This window comes from Palaemon carinicauda, chromosome 30 (assembly GCF_036898095.1).
Source record: "Palaemon carinicauda isolate YSFRI2023 chromosome 30, ASM3689809v2, whole genome shotgun sequence".
NCBI lineage: Eukaryota > Metazoa > Arthropoda > Malacostraca > Decapoda > Palaemonidae > Palaemon > Palaemon carinicauda.
In genome coordinates, this window is record NC_090754.1 from 29,499,914 (window position 1) to 29,511,730 (window position 11,817).

Consider the following 11,817-nt stretch of genomic DNA (forward strand, 5'->3'; position numbering starts at 1 on the left):
ACATCGCCTAAGCCGTCAGCCCCCCCCCCCCCCCCCCCTCACCCGACAAAACCCACAGGAAAAACTAATTTAATTAACTTGATGCCTTTCCTCAAGCCAGTTGAGTCAAGTTAAAGAAAAAAGACGTTTAAGATCTAGTAAATCAGATAAATAATCAAACGAACAATTGAAATGGGTGTGGCTATCGTGAGAGAGAGAGAGAGAGAGAGAGAGAGAGAGAGAGAGAGAGAGAGAGAGAGAGAGAGAGAGAGAGAGAGAGAGAGAGGGGAATAAGCGTTACTTTAGAATACATAATCCAAATTTTTCCTTCTTCACACACACACACACATATATATTTATATATACATATATACACACACACATATATATAAATATATATATATATAATATATATATATATATATATATATATGTGTGTGTGTGTGTGTATATATATATATATATATATATATATATATATATATATATATATATATATATATATATATGTATATATATATATATACAGTATATATATATATATACGTGTGTGTGCGTGTGTATAAAGAGAGTGAAAATATTCCGATTGAGAAACGAGTTAAGGAGTTAGACAGGGAGACCCCATTTCTCTTAAATTATTCACAGCATGTCTAGAAGAAGTTTTTAAGAATTTAGATTGGAAAAATATAGGTATCAATATTAATGATGAATACCTTAACAACCTTAGATTTGCATATGGCATTGTTGTTTAGTGAACCATAGAAGGAATTACTAAAGATGATAGAAAATTTGAATAGAGAATGCAGATTTTTAGGATTGAAAATTAATGTGAGTAAAACTATAATAATATTTAATGAAAATGCAGACAACAAATAAGAGTTATGAACGAACCTTTAGAGATTGTTAATGAGTATACGTACTTATGACAGACAGTAAGTGTTTCCCCAGGACACGAGAACGAAATCAAAAGAAGGATAAACATGGGATGGAGAGCATTTGGTAAGCAAAATGAGATTATGAAAAGTAAAATGCTACTTTCTGTAAAATGAAAAGTATTCAATGAAATGGTCCTACCAGTATCAACTTATACATAAAAAACTTGGAGCCTACTTATGCCTCAGAACATAAGCTAGTTACAACTAAAGGAGCTACGGAAAATAATGATAGGAATAACACTAAGAGACAGAAAGCAACATAGATACAAGAGCAAACTAAAGTAGAGGATATTCTAACATGTAAGAAAAAGATAAAGACGTGGGCAGGACATATAATGAGAATGACAGACGATAGATGAACATTAAGAATAACAGAATGGGTCCATAGCGATTGTAAAAGAAGCAGGGGAAGGAAGAGAAGACGATGGATTGACGAACAAAGAAACTTTGCGGGTGTGGACTGGCACAAAAAGACCATAAACAGACGCAAGCGGAAGGGCAGGTCCGAGGCCTTTGTTCTGCATTGAGATAGTAATGGCTGATGATATGTATATACAGTATATATATACACACACATATATATATATATATATATATATATATATATATATATATATATATATGTATATATATATATACATATATATATATATATATATATATATACATATATATGTGCATATATACATACATATATATATATATATATATATATATATATATATATATATATATATATATATATATATATATATATATAAGACTTCACACTACTTTTTCTAAATATTTTTAAACGAGCGAATTGCATAGATTATTTTCGTCGGAACAATACTGAGGACTGATTAGCCATAACCCCACCAAACACTTTTTAATTAATATTCTAATAAAATCAAATGTAAAACAAATGATACATAAAGATATAAGATAATCCACGTTAATAAATTCATCGTGATAAATTATTAGCCGGAATGATTAAAGGAGGTCGAGCTGGCAGCGGCAGCTTTATACTTATAAATCCAATTGCAACAATATCAATCATACTCAGGATCCAACTTTGCCCATATCTAATTGTACGTTCATGCCTGCATGACTCCGTATCTTAAGTAAGTCGCCTTTATTGTATGTTTGTATATTCATATCTGGTCATTGTACTCAAACACAACGGTAAAAAAACATCACTGTTTCTTTATCACAAAATGCGTGTTTACCTTTTCTCAGCAAATTTATGTCTCTCAAATGGAGTAATGTGTTGTTTCCTTTCCTTAAACATGGCACAGAATATTTAAATGGGGGAGAAATGTGACAGAACAAACTCCAATTAACATACCTTCACACTTTTTACCCTGGGGACAATAGCAAATAAGAAACAACGCAATAAACGGTAAAAATGACAAATAATGCAATTTTCGCAACATTCGAGTGCAACAGGTCAGTGCCTGTGAGAAAGGGGGAGGGGGGAGGGCACCTAGTCCGATCGCCCTTCGTAGATTTTATAGTAGAAACGACTGTTTTTCCAGGTTATGGACTTTCCCTGTCAGTTATAGGGGGCAAATAATTCCAACCTTGCCCTAAAATCCTATTTCTGACCAACCTCCAGACGCACAGAGGGCAACAATAGAGCCCAAATGACTACGAGCGAGCTGCGGGTGTCAGGAGAAGTGATACGAGGCAAGGTGCCACGATCCTTTCCTCACGGAGTCAACCGATGCACTGCTTTAAGACTGCCACTGGACGTAACTGTGGAGTGATGAGGAGGAGGCTCAGTGTGCGAGCCACGGAAGAGGCACCAGCGGCTGAGCCAGGGAGCCGCATATCCCTTCAGCTTATTTTCCTCTCCTTCCTTCCTTCCTTCCTTTACCACTCCCTATTACCAATCAACCAACTCCCTCTCCAATTACTACTCCTCATTTGATTTATCTATCATCGCTCTGCCATGGGGCTCTAAGGTAAAATATCCTACTTTCTACGGAAAAGAACAATGTTCATTAATCTAACAATTTCAGCTTAAACGCCCCCCCCCCCCTTTTTTTTTTTCTTTTGCCCTTTTTCCACTTACTACAATAAGGAGGAACCTAATCAAATATCTAAACAACAGACAGATGCTGGCGCATTCATTCTTTACAGACGATTCAACTCTGAGAATTTCTCAGATATTAACTTTTTTTTAAGAAACAAGTTTTATTGATAAGATTTACATTTATGTTTATCATATATTTTTTTACCTCATAATTTATCCTTTATACATTAGATTTACTTTATTTTTATTTCATTTATTTTTTAGCATTTATATAAACATTTTTGTTCCCGATTTCAATCGGGCCAGCTCTTTAAGACTCAAGCTAGACTTGGGCTGGTAAATCTCCTACTTTTTAATAATAATAATAATAATAATAATAATAATAATAATAATAATAATAATAACTAGAAAAGTACTCTGAGAGTGCAGACCTCCGCCACGGAAGCTTATTTCTCGAAACCAGCTTGCCTTGGGGTTAATTCGATCGACCTTTTGCTCAACCTAGACCTTGACCTTTGACCTACGATTTTCTATAATTGAATCACTTCCATATTTCAAAATAACATTTGATCCCTGAAAGTTTCATACTCTATGAGTAAAATTGTGGCCAGGAAGTTATTCACAAACAAACAAACAGACAAATAGGGCCAAAAACATAACCCCCATAGGGGTACTCGGTGGACCGCAAACCGCTAATTTCTCGACCTTTAGCTTGACTATGACCTTGACCTTCCAAAATTTAATAATTTCCAGCTTTTTACATAACAATTGTTCCCTGCAAGTTGCATTACTCTGCGATTAAAATTGTGGCCACGAAGCTGTTCACAAACAAAATCACCCACAAACAAGGGGTAAAACATAACCTCCTTCCAACTTTGTTGGCGGAGGTAATAATAATCAACGATGATCTGGAAAAAAGAACTTTCATTGAAGGCTCATCAGCACAGCACAGATTGAACAGCTCAGTCCCTTCCACCACCTACTGTTCATTTTGCATAAATTTTCATATGATCTGGATGTGAAACGTCCTCACATCTCAATGTCCATCATTGCCAAAAATGTCTTTATGGTCCATCTATTTCTTTCAACTCTGGACTTGTAATGAAATGGTATCCCTTTTGGCCACTGTTTGGTGGATATGTTCCCTAAAAATTCAGTACACCTCTGTTGAGCCAACCACAATTTATGCACATAGCTGTTAACACATTGTTTAGGGGGTATTCACACACGTACAGTATGTATATATGTGTGTGTGTTCTTACAAAGCTGTCTAGTATAGATTAATATTTTATTCAAGTATTTTTTTGTGCATTTAAGAGGTATATAGCCAGCTCGTAAAGTGAGTTCCTCTCATGTAGGTTTCAGTAAATATATGTAAATTACACTTCTCATGTAGGTTTAAGTAAATGTATGTAAATTACATAAGACTTTTGTCATTCATTTAATTGTATTTTTCATTCTATTCAGTATATGTAAATTTGTTATTAGTAAGAATTAACTTTTTTATTACACATATTTTGTTACGAAGTCTTATGTATTTTCGTTTAGGTATGCTGTATGACCCATATGAGGTATTACATCATGTTTATATTTGCACATGGTTAGAATGTGCAACAAATTTCTCGAAATAGATTTACTCTTTTTTTTAATTGTTTCGAGGAGAGAGGTGGGTGGAGTTAGCTGAGAGAGAATTGCCTTGCAAGCAAGGTTAGTTCCCCTGTTCAATTTTCTGCATTGGCAACCTTACACCGGTAGGCCTTGCCCCCCACGCCAATAGAATGATGCATTTAGAATTATCTAGAAGTTTTAAGTCAATATATATAAGCCACAGGAATGCATAAGCAACAGAAGAAATCCAGCCTATCCCTTTGAAAGCGTCAAAGTTCCCCTCTCTCCTCTCAAGTGCATCAAGTGTGTGCCCTCTCAAACGTGAATAAGGTTTTGATACAACGCACATTGTGTGTGTGTGTATGTATATATGTGTGTGTGTATATATATATATATATATATATATATATATATATATATATATATATATATACATATATATATATATATATATATATGTATATATATATATATATATATATATACATATATATATATATACATATATATATATATATATATATATATATATATATATATATATATATATATATATATATAGGCTACGTCCAAATACAAATTTTATAAAAATTAAATTTTTCTTAGCAATACAAACTTCAGAGTCGTTTAATGGGGTTACTACTGATCATGTTTTCTATGAATAGTTTATCAAAATTTCGAATGATTGCATCATGGTTCATGTTGGGTAAAAGTAATGCATGCGAGGGAGCAAGCGAGAGGTTGCTCATATCGCCTCCTCACAATACTCACATGGTCAAAAACTCGAGGGACAGTTTAGGCAGGACATATGGCAAATGACTCAGGTTTGTATACCTAGGAAAAATATCCTATTCGGATACAAACTTCTCCACCCAGTCTTTAGGTATTATTTCCTCTTCCCATATTGATCTCAATAAATCAAGCATCCATTTTTCCCACTCTGTCACTAATATCCTGACCCTTTTAATTTGAAACTCTGATGGGCCTGGTGCTTACCATTCTTAATTCTACTCAATGCCTGCTTCACTTTTATACTCTGTATCTCCATCACTGACCCCTCCACCCTTTGTGCTTCTCCTAGCTCCTTTCTTTTTAGTATTCTCTCCACCTGCTCTTAATGTCATCATCCCTATACAGTATATTTCCATTTCTGTCCCTGATGACTACCAGTTGCCCCAAATCCTGTCTTTACCTTTTCCTCCCATTTGAAATCGTATAGATATCATTTACTCCTTCCTTTGTTCCTAGCCTTTCATTTAACTGCTCTACTCCTCTTCCAATAGCTATACCTACTTTCCTCCTTGAATCTTCTTCCTCTTCTCTGTACCTTTCCTATGCTTCCTGTGCCCGGCTTGCTTTTCAGTCTTTGAATGCATTTGATTTTCTTTTAACTGATAATTGCACCTCTCTTCCACCACCACTTTTCTCCTTTTGACACACCATATCCGCTGGTTCTTCCTACTAATTCCTCCATTTCCCCGACACATATTTCTTTCATACACAAACAAATAATTTCCACCTGTTACCCTGTCCAATCTCTAAGTTCAATCTTTAAGGTCATCGTCGTCTACTCTCTCTCTCTCTCTCTCTCTCTCTCTCTCTCTCTCTCTCTCTCTCTCTCTCTCTCTCTCTCTCTCTCTCTCTCTCTGACAATCCTCCTAAATTACTTATAAAATCTTCCTAAATTGCTTATACTCTTCTCCTTTAAGGTCCTAAAACTTAATTCTAGATCTCCTCTTTCTCTACTTAGTTTTCTACCTCTCATTTTAAATTTCATCATTACCAGTCTATGTTGCTTAACACAAGCTCCCCACCTACATCGCCCCCTCCCCCCCCAAAAAAAAAAAAAAATAACTTTACAGTTCATCACATTTGTCTTGTCTGCTTCTCTAACTAATAAGTAACTTATTTGGCTTTTCACTCCTCCACTTACATAGATTATCAGATGCTTCTCCAACTTCTGATACCGGGTGTTCATACATGCCAATTTCAAACTCTGAGCCATCTCTAATACATACTCCCCAGTCTCCTTTCTAATTACAAACACATTGCCTCCATGTACCTCCTTATATTCATCCCTTTTCATCTACACTCTGCCATTCATGTCTGCTCATATGATTAGTTTCTCTTCCTCTTTCACCGATCTAATAGCAGCCTCAAACTCTTGTCTAAATAATTATTTTTCTTGTTCTTGACAACCCACCTAGGGGGCATATGCTGAAATAATATTCACTATCTGGTTCCCTTTTATCACTTTGATCTTTAAAAGCCTATCATTTATTCTCTTTACTTCTACCCCTTTTTCTTTCCAAATATTATCTATTATAACTCCCAACTCCATTTCTCCCCTCTCTTGACCCGCTGTAATAGAGTTTATATCAATTTCCTATCTGTCTGGTTCAATTTCCTTTCCATCTAGTCTCCCGCAAACACAAGATATCTATCTTCCTTCTCTCCATTACATCCACTATCTCCCTCAATCTTTCCGTTAGTGAACCAACATTCCAAGAACCCGCTCTGGTTTTCCATTCTGTCACTAACTTCTTTGGCCTCAGTCATAAACCCTGCAGTACCCCTCGTCCATTCACCATGCCAGTAGGGGATCCTGATGTGCATCGCTTTAGGGGATGCCCTATCCACATCCACATTTATAATAGCATCAGGTATGGTTCCTACTTTGGCAGAGGGTTTTTACGATCACATGCCCTTGGAGTCATCAACCACAGTTATTGGCAGTGGGCCTGGCCTTTGACTAAATAATCCAACTGCAAGGCAGAAGTTTCCATAGTTATTGGCAGTGGGCATAGCCTTTTGATAAAAAGCAAAACTACAAGGCAGCAGCTGTCCTTTTAGTCACTTTCTACAACACGCAGGACATACGGTGGTAGTATCCTTACACTCCTACCATCAAGTGTCACCAAATAAACGGGAGGGCAATTCTTAGTATGACAATAAATACTGAAGAGATTTAAGGCATGCTTACTTGTTTTGGGGTGAACAATCCCAGGGTAGACTTCAAGTGCAGGGACGATAGTTTCCTTTTCCATGGTCTTCCTAGCCAAGAATGTTGGAGTAATGAATCCTGTGACTGGAAACTGTCATACATCTTATGAGACTGCAATTTAGGTCATAATCGTCCTACCACCACGGTGCACATTGAGAGAAAGTCCACAGACTTAAATGCACCCTTTATAAGGTAATTATTCAACTGTGTTTCTTCCCATAAACTGGTTGAAGATGGTAATAAGGCATGGTCTTGCATGTATCACATGCTTGAAACGGGATCCATAGCAATGCTTCACCTGAGGATATATATGTTTGGAGTGTGCATACATTCACTAACGACGTACAGTAGTTTTGGAGGTAATTGTAATCAAGTGGTGCTGCTGTACACTAAGGTTGAGGCAAATCCATCTAAATCAGAGGTTCCCAACTGGTGGACCGCGACCCCCTAGGGTTCCCGAAACCTTAGCAAGGGGGTCGCCAGTAAGACTTTCCCTGCCTCGCTGCAAAAAGTGCTTGATTCTGTAATCAAACTGAATTATGTAAAGACTGCAGCACTCAACACTCGTCTAATTAAAGAGCTGTGCAAACACATGAATGCTGACCACGAAGTCCTTCTATTCTTCAGAGCAGTACGTTGGTTACCAAAAGTAACGATGTCACCTATGTCTTTGAGATGAAAGATGAAATAATGTTATTCCTGAAGGTTTAAAAAAAAAAATAGAGATCTTGCGGCTCACTTTGAAGATGAAGCATGTATTAAAAGGATTGCATACCTTGCTGACAATTTTGGCCAACTGAACAAGCTAAATTTAAAGCTTCAGGGAAGCTTCAAATATTATCCTATTTCAAGACAGTCTCTGGGCCTTTGTTTTCAAACTGGAAAACTGGCGTTAGAAAACCAATCTTCTAAACATCATTATGTTCAAAAGTCTTTGTGCAGCGATGGATGAATCTCAGATCCAATTGGATCAGTTTCCCAAGGATGAGATTACTGAACATCTTCAGTCTCTAGAAAAGGAGTTTAAGCGATACTTCCCTGAGCTAGCAGAAGGACAGGAGTCCCTGGTAAGGAACCCAATTTGTACTGCAATTAATGTGTCCAACATCCAAGATGAGATTCAAGATGAAGTCCTGGATCTAAGGAACAACTCTTTAGCTCGTGATCTCTTCAAGGAGAAATCGGTGACTCAGTTGTGGTGTGTTATGTATCAGTCATACTCCAAAGTCAGCATGGCAGCCGTACATGTTCTTGTTCCATTTGCTTCTACCTACTTGTGCGAGGGGAGGTTTTCAACTCTTGTCAATATAAAAACGAAGAACAGAAACATATTGGATGTTGGGGATGACATGAGACTGGCTCTAAATAATGCTCGACCAAAAATTTCAAGGCTTGCTGCTCAAATGCAACATCAGGCATCCCACTAGGTGGGTTTGAAAGCTGTGGAACTCTATGTATATTGATAATATTGCAAGAATGATTATGCTCTTTTTGTAAATCAGATATGGTCAATGGTGTGATTTAGTTTAACAATAAATAATTACACAATACAGAACGATTTTTTTTAGGTTTGCTAGTTGTGGAAAACTATGTATGTCTTATCCCTACTATCACCAGCTTGATTTTCATTTTTTTTTTTTTAAGGAGAGAAAGAAATGGTATCTTTAAAAAATAATTTAATAATTTTGTAATTATTTATTGGCAAACTAAATCACAGCATTGATCAATTCTTAACTCCCAAAAAGAAGATAACTATTTTCAAAATATCATCAACATACTTACAGTAGTTTTCAACAGCTATCGAACCTGAAAAATATATCTAATAATTCTGCAATATTTTCTTGGCAAACTAAATCACAACATTGACCAGATATTAATACACACAAAGAGGCTAATAATCCTTGTAATATTATTGATATTGCAAGGATTATTTGCCTCATTTTGTAAATTAATGTTTAATAAATGCTGTGATTTCGTTTGTCAATAGAAAATTACCAAATTATAAGATAACATTTCTTTCTCTCTCCTTAAGAAAAAATGAAATTAAAATCAACCTGGTGATAGACGGGGGTTGAGTGGGTTTCAGGGTTTAGGTAAGGGGTTGCGAGTGCAAAAGCATTGGGAACTACTAATCTAAATCATATGATCAAGAGGGGTCCCTAGCGACGCTTCCCCGGAGGATGCAAAGGATCGCCTAATATTGTTATGCTTGGAGAGAAACTAGTCTCCTTTTACCATCTTCTAGAGCAGTCAGTGCTTTGAACACAAATAAGTGGCGTGAGCAATATATCCTAGGTATTTTTTCTATCAGAAACTCGCATTGCTCTGCTGAATTAAACAATTTCTGTTCGTATGGTCAGGAATCTCTCTGGGTTCTTTAAAGCCTGAATCAGGATTATTCACTTACCCAGACGCCGGATGAGGAGGTAATTTCTGATCCCTTGTTATAGGGGTGGTCACTAACGACTCCACCTCTGAAAGTAGTTAAATGTTAGTCCTTTGTCCACAAGGTGTCCGTGTTCAGGAGGGAGAACTTTTTTCTGGCCACCTGAGAAAGCTATTAGTTTCTGTAGGCAAGGGTGTTGGAGCAGTTGGCTAACTGTATGCTTGGAGACAAGTGTGAGAAAGTTGTTGATGGAGCTTTCTGATCATACCCGGACTTTGGGAGGCGAGCTCGCAAAAGTTCAGGTACAAATTTCTCAGATCTGCATCCCATACTAAAAGGGGGATAAGACCCCCACACGAAAAAAGTCCTTCCTGTGTTAGAATCCCTGGGAAGAAACAAACCCTGCCCGTGGTTTTGTTATCTGACTGGAAGATAACGGGTCAGAGTCAGGGTAGTTGAATCTCTCACCAGGGCTCTTTCTGTTCAGTATTGCTAGAATAACCTTAGGGGGTGATGGAAGACCCTTCCTCCCCACTCAATAGTAAGGGAAGCGGAATTATTTTTATGAGATCCTTTTGTACCACAGCAGCGTTGATAACAAGGGCGTCGATAGTTCCTCCAGGCAGAGAATCCTAGCATCTCAAAATGGAACCTATTCCAAGATCTGAATCTTCATGCAACTCTATCAGACCAGTTTTAAAGATTATTAAAAAATCATTATCAAAAGGGGGTGTGGTTTTGGAAATTTCTCCATACTGAAGTTAATCTGGTAAGGGTTCTTTATAACAAGAACAGCATGCATGTTGATGAATTAGATCGATTTTGTACATATTTAACTTATCATTAGGACTTTTATTTATAAAACTGTATTCCTTGATATTTATTCCTAATATGTTATTGGACTCAGCGTTGTAGAACTTATCCAAAAACCTTGTGGATTTTCTTATTAGTGGGTTTCTCTATATATATATATATATATATATATATATATATATATATATATATATATATATATATATATATATATAGATATATAGATATATATATATATATATATATATATATATATATATATATATATATATATATATATACATATATATATATATATATATGTATATATATATATATGATAATTTTGCACATTTAAACGTGTTTTCCATATTTCAAATAACCAAATATATCAATACATTAAAGTCTGGATTCTCTTAACGACCTCGGGATCAGAGCCCCAGGTGAAATCACTCAGAGACTATAGTATCTGACCGGCCGGGTTTCGAACCCTGGTCCAAGATACTTATATGCCATTGACCATACCACTCGACCACGTCATTAAGAGAATCCAGACTTTAATGTATTAATATATATGGCTTATTTGAAATATATATATATATATATATATATATATATATATATATGTATACATATATATATATATATACATATATATATAAAAACCCATTATTAAGAAAATTTCCAAGGTTTTTGGATAACTTTTACAATGCCGAGTCTAAAAATATATTAGGAATAAATATCAAGGAATCCAGTTTAATAAATTAAAGTCTTAATGATAAGCTAAATATAGAACATGGTATGTACAAAATCGATCTATTTGTATCAAAATATGTACAAGTCTTATAGATTTTAAATTCTTTATACAGGCTTGAGTTTATTGACATCTGGTTTCTATCTTAGAAAATATTAACCCTCGTGTGTGTGTGTGTATATATATATATATATATATATATATATATATATATATATATATAATATAAATATAATATATACATTTATATATATATATATATATATATATATATATATATATATATTTATACACGTGTATATATATATATATATACATATATATATATATATATATATATAT

The 11,817-nt window shown here is 35.3% G+C and overlaps 1 protein-coding gene across 7 annotated transcripts in view; it reads right to left on the minus strand.

The window, feature by feature from the left end:
- Nucleotides 1–11,817, minus strand: part of LOC137622964 (cytochrome b5 reductase 4) — a 200,037-nt gene that overhangs the window by 173,934 nt on the left and 14,286 nt on the right. The window contains exon 1 of one of the 7 annotated variants that reach the window (XM_068353559.1): nucleotides 2,506–2,658. The exons of 1 other annotated variant lie outside the window; for it this stretch is intronic. Coding sequence is in view for 1 of the 6 variants with exons in the window: in XM_068353558.1 (XP_068209659.1) it covers nucleotides 2,242–2,329 (88 nt within the window). In the remaining 5 variants the exon portion in view is untranslated. Of the gene's footprint in view, nucleotides 1–2,241; nucleotides 2,441–2,505; nucleotides 2,659–11,817 lie in introns of those variants that run through there. 5 more of the 7 variants (XM_068353565.1, XM_068353560.1, XM_068353563.1 and 2 more) reach the window with 5 other exon arrangements.